The sequence below is a fragment of the Monodelphis domestica genome, chromosome 5 (assembly GCF_027887165.1).
Source record: "Monodelphis domestica isolate mMonDom1 chromosome 5, mMonDom1.pri, whole genome shotgun sequence".
Classification (NCBI taxonomy): Eukaryota; Metazoa; Chordata; class Mammalia; order Didelphimorphia; family Didelphidae; genus Monodelphis; species Monodelphis domestica.
The window spans coordinates 199,887,235-199,910,740 of NC_077231.1; the positions used below are offsets into that span (position 1 = coordinate 199,887,235).

At 37.4% G+C, this 23,506-nt stretch overlaps 1 protein-coding gene and 1 long non-coding RNA gene across 3 annotated transcripts in view; one reads left to right on the top strand and one right to left on the bottom strand.

The window, feature by feature from the left end:
* SND1 (staphylococcal nuclease and tudor domain containing 1) overlaps positions 1 to 23,506 on the top strand; it is a 547,109-nt gene that overhangs the window by 306,028 nt on the left and 217,575 nt on the right. For both annotated transcript variants that reach the window (XM_001366193.5, XM_056799670.1), the window contains exon 14: positions 17,491 to 17,563. In XM_001366193.5, the coding sequence (XP_001366230.2) occupies positions 17,491 to 17,563 (73 nt within the window). The remainder of the gene's footprint in view (positions 1 to 17,490; positions 17,564 to 23,506) is intronic.
* LOC107650140 (uncharacterized) lies at positions 71 to 4,786 on the bottom strand. Its single transcript, XR_001625006.2, has 3 exons — positions 4,419 to 4,786; positions 3,173 to 3,221; positions 71 to 1,712 (listed from the first exon to the last, which is right to left on the bottom strand). It is a non-coding gene; the product is annotated as an uncharacterized LOC107650140 (long non-coding RNA).

The following is a 23,506-nucleotide window of genomic DNA, read 5'->3' on the forward strand; positions in this document are numbered from 1 at the left end:
CTTAATAGATTGATTACACAAAGTATTTATTGAACCTATATTAAACACTAAAATTTCAGAGTGCCTACCCTAGATATTTTTTTTCCACTTTAAACATTATTTTATTTGGTCATTTCCAAACATTATTCATTGGAAACAAAGATCATTTTCTTTTCCTCCCCAACACCCCCTTCCCACCACCTCTCCCGTAGCCGACGCATGATGCCACTGGGTATCACATGCATTCTTGGTTCGAACCCATTTCCATGTTGTTGGTATTTGCATTAGAGTTTTCATTTAGAGTCTCTCCTCAGTCCTATCCCCTTCCCCCCTGTAGTCAAGCAGTTGCTTTTCCTCGGTGTTTTTACTCCCATAGTTTATCCTCTGCTTGTGGATAGTGTTTTTTGGATCCCTGCAGATTGTTCAGGGACATTGCATTGACACTAATGGAGAAGTCCATTACCTTCGATTGTACCATAGTGTATCAGTCTCTGTGTATAATGTTTTCCTGTTTCTGCTCCTTTTGCTCTGCATCACTTCCTGGAGGTTGTTCCAGTCTCCATGGAATTCCTCTACTTTATTATTCCTTTTAGCACAATAGTATTCCATCACCAACATATACCACAATTTGTTCAGCCATTCCCCAATTGAAGGGCATCCCCTCATTTTCCAATTTTTGGCCACCACAAAGAGTGCAGCTATGAATATTCTTGAACAAGTCTTTTTACTTATTGTCTCTATGGGGTACAGACCCAGTAGTGCTATGGCTGGATCAAAGGGCAGACTGTCTTTTATCACCCTTTGGGCATCGTTCCAAATTGCTCTCCAGAATGGTTGGATTAATTCACAACTCCACCAGCAATGAATTAATGTCCCCACTTTGCCACATCCCCTCCAGCTTTCATTACTTTCCATAGCTGTCATGTTAGCCAATCTGCTAGGTGTGAGGTGATACCTCAGGGTTATTTTGATTTGCATCTCTCTGATGATAAGAGATGTAGAACAATTTTTCATGTGCTTATTAATAGTTTTGATTTCTTTGACTGAGAACTGACTGTTCATGTCCCTTGCCCATTTATCAATTGGAGAATGGCTTGATTTTTTGTACAATTGATATAGCTCTTTGTAAATTTGAGTAATTAAATCTTTGTCAGAGGTTTTTATGGAGATTGTTTCCCAATTTGTTGCTACTCTTCTGATTTTAGTTACATTGGTTTTGTTTGTACAAAAACTTTTTAATTTGATGGTTCCAGATTATTTATTTTGCATTTTGTGACTCTAAGTCTTGCTTGGTTTTAAAGCCTCTTCCTTCCCATAGGCCTGACATGTATACTATTCTGTGTTCGCCTAATTTTCTTATAGTTTCCTTCTTTTATGTTCAAGTCATTCACCCATTTTGAATTTATCTTGGTGTAGGGTGTGAGGTGTTGATCTTTCCCACACTGTCCTCCAATTTTCCCAGCAGTTTTTATGAAATAGTGGATTTTTGTCCCAAAAGCTGGGATCTTTGGTTTTGTCCCATACTGTCTTGCTTAGGTCACTTACCCCGAGTTTATTCCACTGATCCTCCTTTCTGTCTCTTAGCCAGTACCAAATTGTTTTGATGACCGCTGCTTTATAATATAGTCTGAGATCTGGGACTGCAAGGCCCACTTCCTTTGTATTTTTTTTCATTATTTCCCTGGATATCCTTGATCCTTTGTTCTTCCAAATGAACTTTGTTACGGTTTTTTCTAGATCAGTAAAAAAAATTTTTTGGAAGTTCCATAGGTATGGCACTAAATAGATAAATGAGTTTGGGTAGGATGGTCATTTTTATTATATTGGATCGTTCTACCCATGAGAAGTTAATGTTTTTCCAATTGTTCAAGTCTAGTTTTAGTTGTGTGGAGAGTGTTTTGTAGTTGTGTTCATAAAGTTCCTGTGTTTGTCTCTGGAGATACATTCCTAAGTATTTTATTTTTTCTAAGGTAATTTTGAATGGGATTTCTCTTTCTAGTTCTTGCTGCTAGCTGTGTTGGAAATATATAGAAATGCTGATGACTTATATGGGTTTATTTTGTATCCTGCAACTTTACTAAAGTTGTTGATTATTTCGATTAGCTTTTTGGTTGAATCTCTAGGATTCTTTAAGTAGACCATCATGTCATCCGCATTTTTCTGTTTTCCCCATATTCTCTTCCATCCTGATTCCCTTTTTTTTTAATAGACTGAGTCTCTAACTCTTTGATCTTAATTTATCAAATAATACTATAGTTTCTAGTATATTGTTGCCCTGACATAAGTTTTTTGTTTGTTGATAATCCTGTTACGCCTACCTGAGAGTTCAATCAATAACAGAATTTTTGATAGACATATTTCTGATTCTCCCGATCCCTTACCTTTGTCTTAATTCCTCATTTCTCAGGACTATAGTAAAAATAATAGTCAATTACTGATACTTTATGATTGTTTCTATTGAAAATATGACATCTACTTGATTATTTTTCTTAAATTGGTAGGATACTATCTAAATTACCCAATAAACCCTTCCAATGAATTCAGATATTCTTCCCTTTTTCTTTCCCACTCCTACACCTCTGTTTGATTATCCTCTGAACGGCATATGCATTTTTCCAAAGTCTTAGACTTAAGAATGTTATTTTCACATTTACTTTGGTAAATTGCAGCAAGTTCAGAGATCCAGTTTCTTAAGGAGTGATGTTGAATTTCATTTTTCCAGAGAGTGCCAATTGATTCAGCTCTTATATAGGAAATGACCTATGAGTTAAAAGTATTATCCTTTATGTTCTAAAATCTCTTAACTGTAAATCAACATTAAAATTTAATATGTTTCTGAATTTAATTTCCTTTGAAAGTTTGAAAGAGGAAGTATTTAAAAAAGATGGTTACTTTGAGGGAATGCTTTGTTTTTATAACTGATAAAACCAGGGGCAACAATTATCATTTGGAATATAATTTTTTGCCACCATAAATGTAAAAATGCTCTTTATTCATAAGTTAGACATATCTATGATTTGTTACTAAGGCAGTGTTTTGAGACAAAAGCATTCCACACCCTACTTCTCCCATTAATGCTCAGTTCTCTCAGACTCTTTCATTTCTAGAACCTTAACTTCTGTACTAGTTGGGGATCAGGAACCAAAGTTTGACAGGTAACTGAGAGGGAGGGAACAGATAAAGAGGAACTTACCTCTCAGGCAGAGCTCTCCTAGAGAAAATGGAGTTGGATCTGACCAGAGCTGAGGGATAAGAGAAAATCCCCTTCAATCTCTGTTACTATTTTCTTCTTTAGCTGATTCTGTCTATGATCCCATTAGTACAGTGTTTCTCAACCTTTCTAATGCCGTTACCCCACAATACAGTTCCTCATGTTGCCAGGGACCCCAAACCAAAAAATTATTTTGGTGGCTACTTCAAAACTGTAATTTTGCTACAGTTATGATTCGGAATGTAAATACCTGATATGCATTATGTATTTATTATGTATGTATAATTGCTACAAATTGAGAGGTTGAAAACCGCTGCCTTAGTACATTGAAAAAGATGTCTGGCTTGTCAGTAAGTTGAAATATCTCTTTATTAGAGGAGAGGTTTGTTATGATAGGATAGGAAAGAGGGAACAGGAAGTCCCTGAACTATTTCCCACCTAGAGTTTCTTCAGGGGTTTGAAGCTCAAGCCTAAGACTTTGACTAAGCCTAAGTCCCAGATGACCTTAGGATCTTTATATATTCAAGATGATGTGTTTTCTTGAGACAGAGATATATCTTTTGAGGGAAATCTTCTGATGGATCAGCTATTTCTTTCCCAAAAGGTAAAAAGTCTCTATCCAACAATTATAGAGATGGTTAGTCTGGATTTCTTTTGTTCAACGAGAGATTTGTAGCCAGATAAGCTCAGTGAGCATTGCTCCTTTCCTCCTCAAGTGTAATCGTGGAAGAATGGCAAGAAGCAGAGTAAAATCTGAAAGGTAATGAAAATGGACCCAAGAGGAACAGATGGAACAGTCATGAGCTAGCAGGGGTATTTTGGAATTTTGGAATTCCCAAGAAGATTCAAAGGAGAAAAAACTGTTGGCCCGAACTAGGTCTGGTCACTTTCTCACTGACTCACTCTCTCCCTAAAGACCAGAGCTTGGGAGAAAAGTTGGTTTTCCATATACCTTTTCCTACCTGGCTGTGCTGAAATAAAAGTGTTTCTGCTTTGTTATCGAAGATTATTTCACCCTTGAATGACAGTTTTATCCCCACCCCCATCACATATAGCTATAGAACGATAAGGGTAGGGTCTCCCCAGTCCTTCTGTCCTACCTTTCCCCCAGGAATTTCCCCAAGAATAAATTAGCCATTTAGAAAACAAAAGAATGTTTCTGAAGTTTGTAATAGGAGGAAAGATTTTCAAAGTTCATACAGAAGAAATTTGGGAGGCGTTGACTCACTCTTGGTCAGGTCTAGACTCCATTAAGCTTAGTGGGGAAGGAGGCAGTGGCTGCACTTTAATCAGCCCACTTGAGCAGCGGTTTCCTGTTCCTAGCATTTTGAGGCCCCCTCTGTTAATCTATCATTACATCAGTTCAAAAGTAAAAAAGATCTATCCCCAACTGCTCCCCTGCTTTTCTTAGCTGGAGATTCCATTACCACCCTCTGTTGGCCACCAGTATTCTATCTCCTTTTTGCATGAGATAACACTGCAAATCCAGTCCTTGTATTTCCTTCAGTATTTCTCTCTCTTCCACACTTCCATGCAATATTTACAGAGGTTGCTGGTGGTGCCATAGTGGAGAGTGCTGGGCCAGGAGTCACATGACCTAAGTTCAAACAGGCTTTAGACTTACCCTGTAACCTTGGACTTGTTTATTTGCCTTAGTTTCCTCAAGTATAAAATAGGGATAACAATACCACCTATATCCCAGAGTTGTTATGAGAATAATATTTCTAAAAGTGCTTAACACAATGCTTGGCATAGAGAAGACACTATCAAAATACTCATTGTTACCTCCTCTATTTTGTAACTGACCAGAGTGGTACTTGGTAACTGACTTGTTCTCCACCCCTCCCAACCCCACCCCACTCCACCCCCATCAGTGACAAAGGCTGTTTGTCTCAGGACTTGTAATTGACAGTTGGTGACTATTAGTCACTAAACGTTATTATTTTTTAAATAAATGGGGTCTGTGGTGCCAACTGTTTTTAAAAAATAGAGAGAGTCTTCTCTCCTCACGAAATTTACTCCTGAGGCCCTTCCTCTGTCGAGGTGATCAATTTCACATACTCTTCAGCCTGGCACTCTTTCTCTAGTGCCATCCTCTATCGCAAGATTTATAGCACTTTTTCATGTGCTTATTAATAGTTTTGATTTCTTTAACTGAAAATTGCCTATTCATTTTCCTTGCCCATTTATCAATTGGAGAATGGCCTGATTTTTTTGTACAATTGGTTTAGGTCTTTATAAATTTGAGTAATTAGACCTTTGTCAGAGGTTTTTGTAATGTAGATTGTTTCCTAGTTTGTTGCTTCACTTTTAATTTTGGATGCATTGTTTTGTTTGTACCAAAACGTTTTAATTTGATATAATCAAAATTAATGATTTTACATTTTGTGATTTTTTTTTCTAGCTCTTGCTTGGTCTTTCCTTTCCCAAAGATCTGCCAAGTATACTATTCTGTGTTCGCCTAATTTGATTATAGTTTCCTTCTTTATATTCAGGTCATTCACCCATTCTGAGTTTATTTTGGTGTAGGGTGTAAGGTGTTGATCCAAACCTAATCTCTCCCATATGATCTTCCAATTTTTCCAGTAGTTTTTATCAAATAGTGGGTTTTGGTCCCCAAAACTGGGATCTTTGGGCTTATCATAGACTGTCTTGCTGAGGTCATTTACCCCTAGTCTATTCCACTGGTCCTCCTTTCTGTCTCTTAGCCACTACCAAATTCTTTTGGTGACCACTGCTTTATAGTATAACTTGAGATCTGGGACTGCAAGTCCTCCTTCCTTTGCATTTTTTCCCCATGATTTCCCTGGATATCCTTGATCTTTTGTTCTTCCAAATAAACTTTGTTATGGTTTTTTCTAATTCAGTAAAAAAAGTTTTTTGGTAGTTCAATGGGTATGGCACTAAATAGGTAAATTAATTTGGGCAGAATTGTTCTTTTTATTATGTTAGCTCGTCTTACCCATGAGCAATCAATGTTTTTCCAATTGTTTAGATCTAGTTTTAATTGTGTGGAGAGTGTTTTAGAGTTGTGTTCATACAGTTCCTGTTTTTGTCTGGGCAGATAGATTCCTAAATATTTTATATTGTCTAGGGTGATTTTAAATGGAATTTATCTTTCTAATTCTTGCTGCTGAAATGGGTTGGAGGTTTATAGAAATGCTGATGACTTATGCGAATTTATTTATTTATTTATTTGTTTTTAAACCCTTACCTTCCCTCTTGGAGCCAATACACAGGTAGTGGTAAGGGCTAGGCAATGAGGGTCAAGTGACTTGCCCAGGGTCACACAGCTTGGAAGTGTCTGAGGTCAGATTTGATCCTAGGACCTCAGGTCTCTAGGACTGACTCTCAATCCACTGAGCTACCCAGCTGCCCCCAGCGAATATATTTTGTATCCTGGGACCTCTCTAAAGTTGTTGATTATTTCAACTAGCTTTTTGGTTGATTCTCTAGGATTCTTTAAGTAGACCATCATATCATCCCCAAAGAATGATAGCTTGGTCTCCTCATTGCCAATTTTAATACCTTCAATTTCTTTTTATTCTCTAATTGCTACTGCTAGTGTTTCTAGTACAATGTTAAATAATAGAGGTGATAATGGGCATCCTTGTTTCACTCCTGATCTTATTGGGAATGCATCTAGTTTATCCCCATTGCAGATGATGTTTGCTGAGGGTTTTAGATTTATATTGTTTATTATTTTTAGGAAAGGCCCTTCTATTCCTATACTTTCTAGTGTTTTCAATAGGAATGTGTGTTGTTTTTTATCAAAGGCTTTTTCTGCACCTATTGAGATAATCATGTGTTTTTTGTTGGTTTGCTTATTAATATGGTCAATTATGAGGATGGTTTTCCTAATATTGAACTATCCTTGTATCCTTTGGTAGCAAGAACTTCCTTTCTTAGGCTTCAGTAGTTATGGATGTAGTACTTATAGTAATAATTACTGGGCAGTATTTCCATGGAGGTTGTTACCCAAGATGGTACCTGAGGGCACTGCTCTAGAACAATCATTTCTGTTCTCAGGACTTTGGGGTCAGGGTATGTTCTGTCTTCATTTGTGTCCAAGGGGAGATAATGGTCAGGTGATGCTGGTGGATTTGGCGTATCTGGTACATGCTACCTCCTCTCTTCTGGTGCTGCAGCTGGATGGCTTGACTGCCCTGTGTGTGGCAGGTGTTAAGGCAGATGGTGGGGATAGGTGATCCTTTCTCCACAAGAGCTGCTCCCTCAGATGATAGATGTGAGGGATATGCTAGAAGCCAGACTGGCTGTCTCGGGGATGCTGCCACTCCAAGGCTCCTAAGTGTATTTGCCTTTTGGTGGGGTAGTGATGTTGGAAAAACACACCCATCTTTGTAGCAGGGTCTTACCCAAGAATGGGAGATTCAAACAACATTCAGTCCAAAACTAAAAAAATAATATTATTTGAAGAAGTGGTGGTTTATGGTGGTATAATAGCAGGTAGAATAGTCTTAGGGCTAATCAGGTAGCCCTATTACTGGTGGATAAGCCCAGGGGCTAGTAGAGTGGCCTCTCTGGAGCTGATAATGTAGAGTAGCTCTGCTATAGGATGGGAACTTCCCCTGAGGGATGGTGCTATGCCATCCTGTGGATCAGGGTTGACATATTTATTGGGATCTGGGAGCTCCTTTTCCAAATTCAGGTGGAGGTTCCTCCATTGTCCAACTTGTCATTATTTGTTGGGAAAAGGTGTTGATGCCCTTCCAGAATGGGAACATGGGGAAGGAATATAATACATTGGAGGATCACAATAGATAATTAATTATTTCTAAGAACAATATAAGCATTTAATGAGAGAATGAGTACAAAGCTGATGCCTAGCATAGAACATTACCAATCTGGTACACAGAGTAGATAATTGAACAATATACAATTCATGTTTGATTAATATTGAAACTATAGGTGTTCCATTTGATATTTAACCTCTGCTAACTAGTGAGAAATGGAAGATTTCAAAGTATGAGGGGTCTCACTCCTATTACTACCCCCTCACTGCCCACTGTAAGCCCACATCATTAGTTGGTCAGCATTTGTAGCTGATGGTGATGAGGAAGGGAAGACCCCTATTCACAATGATTTCTTTCTTCAATTTCTCATTCTGTAGTCCTTTACCTCTCCCAAAAGGAAAGAGATATGTTTTATCCATTATTTATTTTCTAGGGACACAATTTTTATTTATAGTTGATTATCATCCATTACTGTTTCTCTTGTGCCATGTTATTCTTCCTGGAATGGATTGGTCTGACCTATAATTTGCTTTCATTTTTCTCTAGCTAGGTATTAACACTCTCATGTGACTTGCTATAAATCTGTTATTTTGCTCCCCATATCTGATACTACTTTGCTTTCTGTACCACACTCCTTATTGTCTTGCCATTTGGATCTATTCCAGGTCTAGGAAACAAATTGGGAATGGTGGGACATTGTGCTGTATTCTTGCTGCTCTATTACTTTTGCTTGGAGATATAGGCCTTTTATTTTCAGGGAAGTAACCTGATTCTGGGTAACGTACATTTCTCATCGTCTTATATCTTAAAGCTTTTAAGTATAAGCTTTTTGAGGGTAAGGACTAAGTTTTGCATATTCCTTTATTTTCCTCAGTACATCTTCCAAAATAGTCCATTTTCATGATTGTTTGGCCCACATTTTGCTGAGTGTATTTCATGCCTGAGCAGTCCCATTCATTTTAAGTTGCTGGCATGAAAGCAACTCTTCTGTGTCTGTGTCATTTGTGCTGAGATGGTGCTCCAGTAGTGCTGAGACAGTGGAGACAAAATCATCTAACCTTCCTTTGTAAGTTTCAGATTTGGGTTTTCAGGCAGAAGGAAGGAAGTGGCAATGAAGATATGTAAGAATATTCAGCTTTTTAGGGAGTTCACGAAGGAGTATGGTCCATAATTTGGGTTTTAGTCATTACTAGACATTTAACCACAATACCTGCTTTCCTGTGTTTGGGAGCAGATTGCAAATGGCTATCATTCAAAAGTTTTCCTCCTGTCCACTAGTCTCCTTCTTTTAGATGCAAATTTTCTACTCCTTACTGGGAATGACTGTCCCTTGTTTAGCAACTATCCTTTATCTGTACACTTTTTATGTTACTGTGAATTATAGAGGAAAAGCTTCAGAGGTGAACAGGCTGTGTGCTGCCCTCATGCTTTCTTTCTCCCATCCTGGCTGAGCACCTGCCTGCCTTTGTGCTGGAACAGCCATTAAGTAGACACAGTAGGGAAGTTTAGAAGTCATAAGATGCATTCTTTGCCTAATGAAAAGGGATGGAGAGCTGTGGTGGCAACCTGCAGAGAGAGGTGGGGAGGGGAAGAAGTGAAGTTTAGTGTTTTCATTGGTAGAGCAGGTGTCAATTAAACAAGGTTGTCATCTGGCCTTCAAATACTCTGTTTGCTCTTTGCTTAGAGAAAGTCTTTTTCATGTACTGAGGAAACTGGTATAATTGAGCACTGGATTCAGAATTAGAGGACCAAGTAAGTTTCTGTTACTTAATGCTTATTTGATCTTGGGCAAATTACTTAACCTCTCTGGTTCTCTCTGCTTCCTTATCTGTAAAATAAGGGGGCTAAGCACCAATATTACTTTTAACTTTAAAATTCTATGATTCTCCACAAACATATCTGAAATATCTAGGATTTGTACTGAGAGAGATGTCCAGTGATCAAGGATTTACTCTACATCTGTGTTTGGATACCACTGATGGGCATGGTGAGATAGGGCTTTGGCTACTGCAACATTAGATACATCTAATCTCTTTTTTGCAGAGTTTTAGAGAATGGCTCAGGAGGAAAGGTGAGCCTCCACCAAAAGATCTAAAAGAGTGATGTTTTATTCTGTTTTGTAGGTGGTATTTAGATACGTCTTATGGACTTTGTTACAAGTTAATGCTGCTTTATTAGCTTTCTGGTTTGTAAACTCTAGGACAGTCATGGTGAACATATGGCATGGATGCCAAAGATGCCATGCAGAACATTCTCTGTGGACACATGGCAGCTTTCTCCTCCCCCTCTCTATCAGACCTGACAATATTTTTTTCACTTAAAACTGCCTGTCTGCCCAGCAGTCGAATGGGACAACTTAAAGGGGGTGGGACAGGCTCCCCATCACTGCTCTAGGAAAAGGAAGGTATAAGGAGTAGACCTCATTCCTTTCTCTATAGCAGAAAAGTTGCAAGAAAAAACAAAATAACTATACCTGAGGAAATGAAATCTATTTGATGAGTGATCCCATATCTTTTGAAGGATATTCAATAGTGACCTATACTTGACACATATGTGTATCTCCTATTTGCACAGATTTATTTTTCCCTAAAAATCTTCTCAGGCAGAAATATACTCTATATTACTTCAACCTGAATTAGATAGACATGAGATTTTTTAAGGAAAAGGTTATAGCAGTGATAGTGAACCTCTTCCCACTCCCCAGACCAAGTGCAGTGCCCCTGGCCTCCCCTGCCCCTCTCCCCCACTTCTCCCTCCCACTTTCTCCCAGACAGGAAAAGGAGGAAATGCTCCCATTGGGCTGCTGGGCAGAGGGGGCAGGTGATGTGAAAAAATGTCATCAGGTGTGAGTGAGAAGGGATAGGGAACAGCTCCACCTGAGTCCTTCTACCTTTCTAGTAACAAACTCTGGATTTGGGGGGGTAGCCCAGGTGCCCCATAGAGAGCTCTCTACATGCCATCTTTGGCACCTATGCCATAGGTTCACCATCACTGTCCTATAGCATTTTATGTAATTATGAAAAAGTAGCTACGTGGGTTTCTAAATCAATGCCCTCATTGTTTTCTAATAAACATTTAATTGCATAAGTTGATTTACAGATGCTATAACTTCTTCCCTATTATGTAGAAAATATGTCTAGACTTCCTTTTTTTTAAAGCGCTCTCTTTTGATTCTGCTGTCACTTCAAATCATTGGATTATCATGCAACATATCCTTACATATTGGTAATGGTTGTAAGAGAATACTCATACAAAACCAAAACCCCAAAATAAAACCATAAATAAACTTAATTGAAAGATAATATGCTTTGACCTGCATCTGACTTCAATTGTTCTTTCTCTGGAGTTGGATAGCATTCTTCATCATAATATCTTCAGAATTGTTCTAGATCATTATGTTGCTGAGGTTAGGTAAGTCTTTCATAGTTGATCATTGTACAATATTGCTGTTATTGTGTACAATTTTTTCCTGGTTCTCCTTATTTCACTCATATCAGTTCATGTAGGTCTTTCCAGTTTTGTCTGAAATCATCCTGCATATCATTTTTTGTAGCACAATAGTATTCAGACACCAACATATTCCACAATTTGTTGACCATTCTCCAGTTGATGCCCAATTGGACATTCCTTCCATTTCTTTTTTTTGCCTCTACAAAAAGATGTATATTACATACAAAGATATATTATAAAAAATAAATATTGTTGATTCTTTCCCCTTTTTATGATATCTTATAGTATACAGATTCAGTAGTGGTATCAGGATTAAAGGGTAATGGCAGTTTTATAGCCCCTTGGGAATAGTTCCAAATTGCCCTCCAGAATGGTTGTATCAGTTCACAACTCCACCAACAATGCATTAGTGTCCCAATTTTGCCATATCCTTTCCAACATTTATCACTTTCTTTTACTATCATATGGGCCAATCTGATACCTCTTCTTTTTTAGGTCATTTATTTATTTATTTGCTGGCTTGCTTGCTCATTCATTCATTCATTCATTCATTCATTCATTCGTTTGTTTGTTTATTTATTTTTAAAGGATCCTTTAAAGGATCCTTGATCCAGACCTGTGAATCCATATACTTGTCTATGTAGTGAAAATGGTAAGGATTTGAGTCTTTTATGCTTTCTTTTTTAAAAAATCTTTTAATTAATGTTTTTTCCAATTACATGTTGATATAATTCTAAAAAATGTTTTTAGTTTTGTTTCAACTTCCTAAAGGAGTAAGTTATTACTGTTTTTTAAACTATTTTTATTTTTTTAGAATATTTTTCCATAGTTACATAATCCATGTTTTCTTCCTCCTCTCTTTCCTTCCCCTACCTCTTCTTCTTTAAAGAGATTTAGGAAGTAGGTATAATTTCTTTTTTGTTTTGGGGGGACAAGTTTAGATGTTACATTTACCCAGTACTAAGCTCATTTTAATTTTGGTTTTGTTCTTTACACCTTTCAATCAGCAACTATTTATTAAATATGTACTGTGTGCCAGATACTGGGACATATTGATACTAAGAACAATTTAAACTTTATTCTCATATATTCTTATTTATACTTTATTAGAGCAAATAGGATCTACATTTACAAGAATATACTGACTAAATATAAATGAAATGTAGTATATTTAAGGAAAGAGACAGCACTAAGTAGGGGAAAGTTTCAACAGAGTAGAGAAAAGAAAAAAGAAAGTTTTATGAAGTAGAGAAGAGAGAAGAGTACATTACAGCCATGCGGTTAAAGGAAATGAGAGGAAGAGTCAAAGGAAAAGCTGAGAGAAATAGGGGGTTTTGTTTTGTTTTGCTTTTGTTTTTATTTACTTATTTTAAATTCTCACCTTCTGTCTTGGAGCCAATATTGGCTCCAAGGCAGAAGAGTAGTAAGGACTAGGCAGTGGGGGCCAAGTGACTTGCCCAGGGTCACACAGCCGGGAAATGTCTGAGGTCAGATTTGAACCTAGGACTTACTGTCTGTAGGCCTGTCTCTCAATCCACTGAGCCAGCTGCCCCCTTTTTTTGTTTTTAAAACCCTTACCTTACCTTAGAATTGCTAAGTATTGTTTCCAAGGCAGAAGAACATTCAGGCTCTGGGAACTTCCTAACTGCCCCCAAAATATATATGTACATATATGCTTTCTTTTTTCTTTTTCTTTTTCAACCCTTACCTTCTGTCTTAGTATGAATTTTAAGAAAGAAGGGAGTCAAGGGCTAGGTAATTGGGATTAAGTGACTTGCACAGCATCACATAGGTAGGAAATGTCTTAGACTAGATTTGAACCCAGTTCCTCTTGATTCTAGACTTGGCATTCTATCTAATATACTTCCTAGCTGCCAAGAGAAGGAAGTTTTAAACATTGTGTTTAAAATTTTCTACTTATTTACTCTACACCTGTTCATACTGGTTTTCCCAGATTTCTCTAAATTCGTCATTGTTTCTTAAATAACAAAAATACTCTACCACAGTTTGTTTGGCAATTTAATAGATATCTATTTTGCTTCTAGTTCTTTTCCTCTATAAAAATTGTTACTATAAATAGATTAGGCTTTAAGGGAACCTTTCTTTCTATCCGTTATGCCTGACATTCCTAGCAGCATGGTTTTAGAATCAAAGAATATGAACATTTTAGGCATTTTCTTAGCATGATTCCAAATTGCTTTCCAGAATAGTTGTACTGATTTAATGCTCCACAATTGGCATATTAGTGTCTTTTCCCCCTCCTCAATATTGACTTTTTTTCATCTTTTGTCTTTTTTTTCCCCAATTTGCTGTGTTTGAGGTTGAATCTGGAAGCTAATTTGGTTTAGATTTCTCATACTAGTGATTTGGAGCAGTCTTTGGTATGGTTTTTATTTGTGATTCTTTTTAGGAGGTGGTGTAGTATAATAGAGATTACACAGACCTACAGTTCAGAAAACCAGGTTTTTGTCCGATTCTACCTTATTTTGACATGCAATCTCATCTAAGTTATTTAACCAATGTGAACCTCATTTTGCTTACGTTAGAATTAATCATTCTCATTTTATCTGAATAATAGAATTGTCAATAATCAATCTGAATAATCAGTTTCTAGAAAGTATATTATAACCATAAATCATCCATAAGATTTGACATGAAAGTAAGAAGTTATTTTGTTTGCAAAGGAAATAAATAGGAAGGAATTATTTGAAAGTATTAACTTTCATGTATAAGTTTCAACTGCATTTTTCTAGAATATTACTCAGATAGAACTGGATTCTCATCAATTTGGATATGCCCTCCAATAACACAAATAGATACCTATCATAACTGCCCATCCAGTGCTTCTCTTGTCTATATCTTTGTGTTAGTTTTCTACACTTGCTCTACCTAATAGGATGGCATCCTTTCTTGCTTTTCTTGACGGTATGACATTATCTCTGAAGTACACGACCTGTCTACCACTTCTCTCTTGCTCTCACCACACTACAACTTTTCTGTCATTTATTTTCCTGATGACTTGGTTTGGTTCTTTTTTGAAGTTCTTTATTACATGTCCTATCCCTCTCACACTCACTATGTATCTCTTTATTGTCCTCTGATGTTTTTAATTCTTCAAATGATTGAATCAAATAATGGGAAAATATTTTTAAGTGCTTCATTATGCCAGATACCTTAATAAGCACTGGGGATGCAAAAAAAAAAAACAAGCAGCCAAACTAACCCATTTCATCACTTCTAGACATATAAGACCATTCACTGGTAATTAAGAAATGGGCCTGTTTGGGAAAAAATTTAGGTATTCATAGTGTTACACCCCATGAATGAAAATATTGACACTATTGCCCAACTCCTATCTATTATCTCTAAACTTGAACCTTTTGTCTGTACTTTAATTTCAGAGGTAAAGGAAAAGTCAGAAGCCATTTAATTCATTCTTTACCCTGATTCAGATGTCCTCTGTATATTAGATACAGGACCCAAATCCAACTCTGTATTTATGTGCTTTTTTCAAAAGTCTATGGTTTTTCACAAGGAAAGGCTTGAACTTCTATGATGCAAGGTCTCAAGACAAATTATGGTTTTGCTATTTATTGCATGACTTCAAATAAATCACTTGTTCTCTTTGGATCTGTTTTCTAATTTGTAAAGTAAGTGGATTGGCCTATATGGCCTTTTAAGGTCTCTTCTAGCTCCAAATCATTGACCTTCTAATCTGTAATAGATCACTCAACTACCATACACTATACCATATCTTAGCATATTTGTTTCATAGTTCTAAATTTTTGAAAGTTTTTCCTTTTAGTGAGAAAAAAGCCATTCCCCCTAACTTCCCTCCTATAGCTTGTGATTCTACCATCAAAGTCCAAGACTATCTTCCCCTTTCTCCATATCACATAACATTTTTTAGCATGCACACATTTTTATCAATTTTTCTTTTAAATCCTTATTTGAGACATTGAACTCTATATGGGATTGAGCATTGTTTTATTGAAAATTTTTGCCTCTTCTAGCCCTGAGTACAAATTTTAGACACTTCACAAGCACAAATCCTTGTTATAGATCTAATTGTCTAATGTCTATTTCAGTTTTTCTCTTATCTTAGCTAGCAGGCTCATTCCTGCTCTCATTTCTTTTCCTCAGGCTTTTTCTTTCTACCTTCCTCCCCATCTAGTCTTCCCATTCTTTAACACTGTCACCTCCCCACCTGAATTCTCCTTCCTCTTTCCCTTATTCCTGACTCCTGGACATATCCTCCTTGAGTTCCTATTTCTTTGACCCTGCTCAGTCTTTAGTCTTAGTTGTCAGGTCACTGTCTACCTTGTCTTCTCAGGCTCTGCTCCTTTGTGCTTTATTCTCTTTTCTCCATGAGTTCTTTAGGTATGGGGCTTGTGTATGTTCTTCCAGTTTAGCTTATTGATAAGTAAATTGAAGTCTATTGGGTGAGACCTTGTTGTTGCCCAATGTAGGATGTGAGCCTTGGTGTCCCTTTTTAGGACACCTTTTTAATGCTCTTTTTAGGAGTCCATGCTATTTCCCATGGGAGGGGTCCAATTGCCAAAGTGCATCAAACTCCCACTCACTGCAATGAAATAACAAGAAATGGGGTCCTGCCGTCCTTAGAATAATTTTTATTTTTTTATATCTGAATTTAAAAATTGAATACAGCAATTACTAAATACACCTACAAATGGAGAATGGAGTTTCTTTTTGTTGCCTTGTTCTTTCCCCAATGTTGTAGCCAATGTTATTCAGGATTATTCAAAGATATTCTGGAAAAAATATCAAAGGTCAAAGAAGTCTGTCATCAGATACAGGATTTTTAGACTAAGGGATTGTATTTATTTTTCTCTCCATGATTTCATTTCACAGACCCAGTAATTAAATTACTAACCCTTTCCCACCATCTGGCTTTGTAGCCAAGTTTGCCTTTTCCTCCTGATTTTACCTGCCCCAGCTTTCCATGTTTTGTGAAAATGACCTCTGTCTGCAATTTTGTTAAGCCCAAGATTTTTTCATTCACTTTGCTTGGATTAAACTGTGAAATAGACAAATTACATTCTCAAGTAACCCATCAGCCACTTACCTGTCTCCAGCTCCACACCTCCCCACTGGAGTCACCCTACCTGGGCTACCATCTATTCTTTCCTATATTCTTGCTGTGATTCTATCCCATCTTTTAGATATGCTACATACTCCATTCCTTAATTTCTGTTTTGTCATATTCATTTAGTATAAATCCTGGGTATCTAAGACAATCATAATTTTATAAACTAACATGTCATAATATAATATTTGGAGATGGTCTTCTTTTAATATTTATTTCCCAGAGAACTTGGTGAAATTTTAGACAATTAAAAGTGACTCTAAAGTTTATTGATTTGTTTTTACCAGACACTGAGAAAGATTTTGAGATATATTAAGTATGTAAGCTAGAAGGTCTCTGAATATTCATGGGATCTGGACAAGATTAAAAAGTAAAGAACTGAAACATAAAGGCATAGTAAGAAGTGGTGTTCTGTTACACTGTGGTAACTACAGCTTTAGACTGAATTGAAAATTGGGCTTGGTGTCAAATCTGTAGCATCTGTTAATTGTTTTCTTCCATTTAATGACTTTTCTTTATAACTGCTTTACTTAGAGCACTTCAGCTTTTTTACCAGGAAGGTACTTATTTCTATTACAATTTTAACAATACTTACATATTTTGCATTTTAAAATGTTTTGTGCGATTAAGCCCTTAAAAATTATTACTTATAGTTTTTACTAGTGTGTTCTTCCAACTGATTTTTTCTTTTGTGCTTGGAACAATGCCATTTAATTTTGAAACAAATACAAAAGCTCCTTCTGATTATCAGATACACATTTAGGGGGAACTATCAGTTGAATGCTGGTAATTGGGATTAGAAAAAGCAAGGGCACATATCTCTTTTCCTTCCCTACCCAATTCTCTTGCACATACTGGCTATTAAGTACCACACAATGTATTTTTTGCAAGTGACATCTCCCTTTCCCCCTCTCTTCTATACCTTCCCATCTTGATTTTTATTCTTAATGGGGTTTTTTTTGTTGTTGTTTTTTTTCCTTCTTCAACAGAGCTATTAAGAATGGGAAAGGATTACATAGCAAGAAGGAAGTGCCTATCCATCGGGTAGCAGACATCTCTGGGGTAAGATGCATGTTTGTTTCTTAGAATGTGAAACTGAGGAATGAGGCATTTGTTTATTTTTTTCAGGAGCTCATATTATGGATATTTATTATTGTGCTTGTAAATTTTCAGCTACCTGTCTCCCTCCCTTACCCTCCCCCCCTCCCCCCAAAAGCTCCTCAGTGCCTAGGGAGATACTGTCTTGCATTCCAGAAAAGCAGGATCTGCACAAAATCTCTCATTCCATCTACTTAGCCTGCATTTTGACATTATGGGGAATGACTATGACTTCTACTTCAAAAATGCTTTTTTCCTCTTGATTTTTATGTTAACTTTGTATTGTGTCTCAGTTGCTATTTTTCCTGGGCATAAGAAATACCCCTTTTACAAAATCTTAGGTTTAGTAATTTGTGAACAGATATGAGGGAAGGGGAGGTGGATGTTAGTCTTTAGAAGTTGATGAAAAATTTCCTTAAGACTTACTTTAAGAGGAATATAGATATATGAGCCATACTCCATAGAAATTCTCAATGGCTAGGGAATAAAGATAGATCAGTGACGTTAGCAATTTTGAGCTCCTCGAAGTTTACGTCTAAATGGCTGCTTTGTGATAAAGCTCACTTTCAAATATTGAGAAACTTCTTGTTTTAAAACACCTTAGACCTTATATCTACCTAGGGGTGTTTAGCATCAGCGCTGGGTTTTTTTTCCATTTCTTCTTTGGTGGGCCTTTTCACCAGCATTTCCAATTCTTAGATTCATGGTTCATGAGTTGTATGTTCATATTTTGCTTTGGGCTGGACTCTAGGGAATTGTTTATGCCATTGGTAGAATGATCACATAATCTAGGGTATATTATCTTTCCATAGATGAGCCTTCAGAGGTGAATAGGCTAACAAATCTCAGACCAGACACTCTAGAAACATGCTTCAGGCAATGGAAAGAAAATTCTGAAAACAAAGGCTTCTTGAACTCAGCATAGCCCACAGCAGAGATGATTTGGGGTCTTTTATCTTCCTGTTATATTTTGTTTCCCAGCCTGGCTGAATCTTTTTTCTTTGCTCCTGTGATTACTTATTACAAATAAGAGTCTGAACAGTCCACACTTTCCTGGGTGGCCATTGTTCTCTGCTCATAATAAATGAGGAGACTAGGTTGAGCTGCCCACACATTGTTTGTAAGCAGCCAGATATTGCATCTTAGAAACGGCGATTTTATTTCTACCCTACATTTACTCATGAAATTGTAGTTTTGTCCAGTTAATGCATCTGGGCCTTAATACTCAGATATAAACCTGTACTTTGTATCATATTTTAATTTTACTTCAAAACTTCAGAGAAATTCAGCAATTCACCATTTCTAGGAGTGTCTTAATGTGTATCTCTTACAGTAGAGAACCATTTGGGAAATGTGGTTTTTGAGTGCTTTGCTCATTCTACTTCTGGACAGTTAAAAGTTACTTTGAGAATTTGGACTTCTAATTTCCAGTGGAATTAGCTTTGCCAGGCCTCATTGATCTTTTCTCCTTTGATGCTTCTTTTTGATTAAGATGTTAAATTTAAGGATGATTTTCCAAATCATTGAGTTAAAAAGTAAACCATAACCTTGTGTTAGAATGTATAAAAAGGGTCTTCTGATTTATAGATGTCCCAGATATCTTAGGGATATATCTAGTCTGAAAAATCAGGACCACTTTGGATAAGGAAAGATCAATTTAACCCTTTATTACTACTTTTTTCTTCCACAGATTTCTAATCCTGGGTATGGAGTAGCTAACACCTGAAAAAGATACCTAATAGATTGCTTAGATGAACATGTACCAGTATAAAGATATAGGTTATCATTGAAGGGGAAAAGGAGACTAGAATTATGTTACTTTTCTGTACCGTTTTTACTTGTATTGTCTTATTCCCTGTGGAGTTTTGAGGTTTCCCTATGCCTCTCTGTCTCTCCCTTCATACCCTGCCTTCTCTCCATCTTTCACTTTGCCATATGACACATAAAGAAACTGTTTCCCTTTTCTTTTCTTTTCTTTTCTTTTTTTTAATTTTTATTTGCTCATTTCCAAACATTATTCATTGGAAACAAAGATAATTTTCTTTTCTTCCCTCCCCCGCCTCCCACCACCTCTCCCATAGCCCACGCGCAATTCCACTGGGCATCACATGTATTCTTGATTCAAACCCATTTCCATGTTGTTGGTATTTGCATTAGAGTGTTCATTTAGAGTCTCTCCTTAGTCGTATCCCCTCCACCCCTGTAGTCAAGCAGTTGCTTTTCATCGGTGTTTTTACTCCCACAGTTTATCTTCTGCTTGTGGATAGTGTTTTCTAGATCCCTGCAGATTGTTCAGGGACATTGCATTGCCACTAATGGAGAAGTCCATCACCTTCGATTGTACCACAGTGTATCAGTCTTTGTGTACAATGTTTTCCTGTTTCTGCTCCTTTTGCTCTGCATCACTTCCTGGAGGTTGTTCCAGTCTCCATGGAATTCCTCCACTTTATTATTCCTTTTAGCACAATAGTATTCCATCACCAACATATAGCACAATTTGTTCAGCCATTCCCCAATTGAAGGGCATCCCCTCATTTTCCAGTTTTTGGCCACCACAAAGAGTGCAGCTATGAATATTCTTGTACAAGTCTTTTTCCTTATTATCTCTTTGGGGTTCAAGCCCAACAGTGCTATAGCTGGATCAAAGGGCAGACAGTCTTTTATCACCCTTTGGGCATAGTTCCAAATTGCCCTCCAGAATGGTTGGATTAATTCACAACTCCACCAGCAATGAATTAGTGTCCCTACTTTGCCACATCCCCTCCAGCAGTTATTACTTATCATAGCTGTTATGTTAGCCAATCTGCTAGGTGTGAGGTGATACCTCAGAGTTGTTTTGATTTGCATCTCTCTGATTATAAGAGATGTAGAACACTTTTTCATGTGCTTCTTAATAGTTTTGATTTCTTTGGCTGAGAACTGCCTGTTCATGTCCCTTGCCCATTTATCAGTTGGAGAATGGCTTGATTTTTTGTACAATTGATTTAGCTCTTTGTAAATTTCATTCTTTTGGTTTTGTTTTATAGTGTCCTGCTGCCTTGTGAGGTCTCTCGATTCTAGTTGATGTATTCTGGTTCTTAAAGACTGGATTTCATCCTTAGTTTTTTGGTCATCCTTTTCCTTTTGGTCGGATTTTCTTTGGAGGTCATCTTTCATCTTCTTCACCTCATCTTTCATCTGCTTTGCCTCATCTTTCATCTACTTTGCCTCATTTTCCAGCTGGTTGATTTTGGCTTTCAAGACAGTATTTTCTGTTTCCAGGTGACTTATCTTAGTTTTTAAGTTCTTTTCCCAATTGTCTTCAGCCTCCCTTAATTGTGTTTTGAATTGCATTTTGAGTTCTTCCAAAGCCTGTATCCAATTCGCTGGGATTTCTGATTTTTCCTTTGCTGAGTCCTCCCCCTTTGTTTCATTCGCTCTTTGCTCATTACCTGTGCAGAAGCTGTCTATTGTAATTTCTTTCTTTTTCTGTTGTTTGCTCAAGTTTACCCCTTCTTTGCTCCCCGTATTTAGCTGTGCTCTTGCTCCTCTCATTTTGTTTTGGTTTTGGGGCTGTCAGTCTCCCCTCTTGGAGCTTTGTCAGATCTCTTGGTACAATCTCTAGGGGAAGAATGTTAGCTTCCCTGTCCTCTGGAGGCTTTTGATTGGATTGAGTTCAACTGGGCTGGGTTGTATGTGGTATGAAGCTCTGAGGCTCTGAAGGCTCCTGGAAGGCTGGGCCACCCAGGCTCTCTCCAGTTCTCTCCAGCTGCTTCTCAGCTGTCAGCAAGTGCCTTTGCCTGCTTTCCTAAACTCTGAGGAGTTCTGATGGGATTATATTTAACTGGATTGGTCTGGATGTGCCCCGAGGCAATGGTGAGAATGGAGCCCGAAGGAGGGACCCAGCCATGGCCCATTTCTCCCTGGCTTCCTCCCCGCTGTCCAAGCTGGATGCTCCGAGCCCAGAGCCCCTCTGCTCACAAGGTAGACCCTGCAAACCAGCCCCTTTGCCTGCTCAGAGGTTCCTGCTGCTGCTGGGGGCTCAGCCCTCTGGGTTGTGGGGGAGGGGTCCTGGGACCTACCCTCTGCCTTCCCCTTAGCCCTGAGTTCTTTGATTCCGGCTTTTGGGGTACATACCTTTTTGAGTCCAGAAGGAGGGTTCCCCGCTTCTGTCCTGTTGTTTAGATTGAATTTTGGTGCCCTAGGAGCACTCAGTCTGTATTGGTTAAGGAAGGGTCTTCCACGAGGTCTGAACTTTTGCTGCTTGCTAAGCTGCCATGTTGACTCCGCCTGTTTCCCTTTTCAATCCTTTCCCCCCTTCACATTAAAAACAATCATAACTTCTTTATATCTTTATTTTACAAAGTATTGATAATCTTTTAGAAATTTCGCTCCTCCCTGGTTCCCCTAACTGATCCCCCTTTACTTAGGGAAAGGTTAATAATTGAAAAGATAAATGCTCAATTACCCCTAGCTGATAGCACAAGCTGTTTTGCTGCCAAAATAATTTAGTGTAAATTAGTTTCTGTTAGTGCCTACTTTCCCACCCAACATCCCCTGCCACCCCACTTGACAAATATATTCAGGAATTCACACTTTTTCTCCACCTGAGACATGCAGTCTGGAATAGAGTATATGCATTTCATAGCTTTGATCTGACCTGTTTTGCATTGTTTCTATTAGTTAATATAATCCCAAAGGACTTTTCATAGATTTTCATCTTATTTTTCCAGTCAGTATTACTCTTCCGCCCCTCTATTTTCCAGGCAAACTGATCTCCTTACTGTGTATAACATTCCATTTATGGTCACTGTGTGTGCCTTCTGTATAGGATGTCTGTCTCTCCTGTTCCCCTCCCACCCTCCAACCACCTCAACCTCTAGGAGCTTTCTTAAGTTTCCAACTAAGTGCAGCTTTCTACATGAGCTCTTTCCTGATACTTACTCTTTTTAGTGTTCTCTCTCCCTCTTTGAATTTAATTTTTTAAATTAATATAGTCTTTATATTCATTTAATCCGTGTACCTTTTATATTCTTCCAATAGAAGGTAAGCTTCTTGAGGTCAGAGATTGTTTTTCTATCTTTATATATTTTGTTATTTTACATAGGAAATAGTTTTAAAAATGCAGATTTGAATTTACCTATATGAAATAAGTCGTTATTTTTTCTTTGGCTAATTTTTTCTTTATCTCTTGCATAACTGCAGTTGTTTATAGCAGTATATGATCTGGGCTTGTTAGGAAAGTGGTACACATACATTATAATGTTCTGAGGGCCATTCTAGCAACATGTCTAAATCATGGAATTTGAGACATTGGAAATCTTTATTCCTTAACAGTTGTCTTTAACAAAAAGCAGTAGCCTTATTTATTATTTCCTCCTCTTGAGGGTCAGAATATATTCCAGCATTTTTATGTGGGGATATGCTAGAGTTGAAGAACTGATCTGCAGAGGTATACAGGAGAACAGAATATGAGTGAAGGAGTGAATAGGTGTTGACTGTCCTTTATAGCAAGTGAGCCTGTTTTCAGCTGTAAGATTTCGGCCAATATAGGCTTAGAGCTAAGACTGTCTTTAGATCTTTATGTTGATTTAAAACTGGTCGCTTTACATTATTAGCTAAGAAACGTACTGTTTGAATGCAGAGTTTATTTTCTCATTTCATTCATTTTCTCAATTAGATTTTGTCCCACATTTATCACTTTCTTCAGCTTCTAATTTTACCACATTTTAAAAATCCAAAATTATAAAATCTTTTCATAGTTATACTATTAATGGTGGTAAAAGAAATTCTCTTCAAATATTTTTAAGGTTTCTAAGTTTGAGGATTAAGGATTCTCAGTTTCATTTTAAAGTGAAAGTTATTTTTGCCCCAAAGTGTGCATATATAGCCAAGGAAAGACAAGGGATTTCACGTTGGTCAGATTAT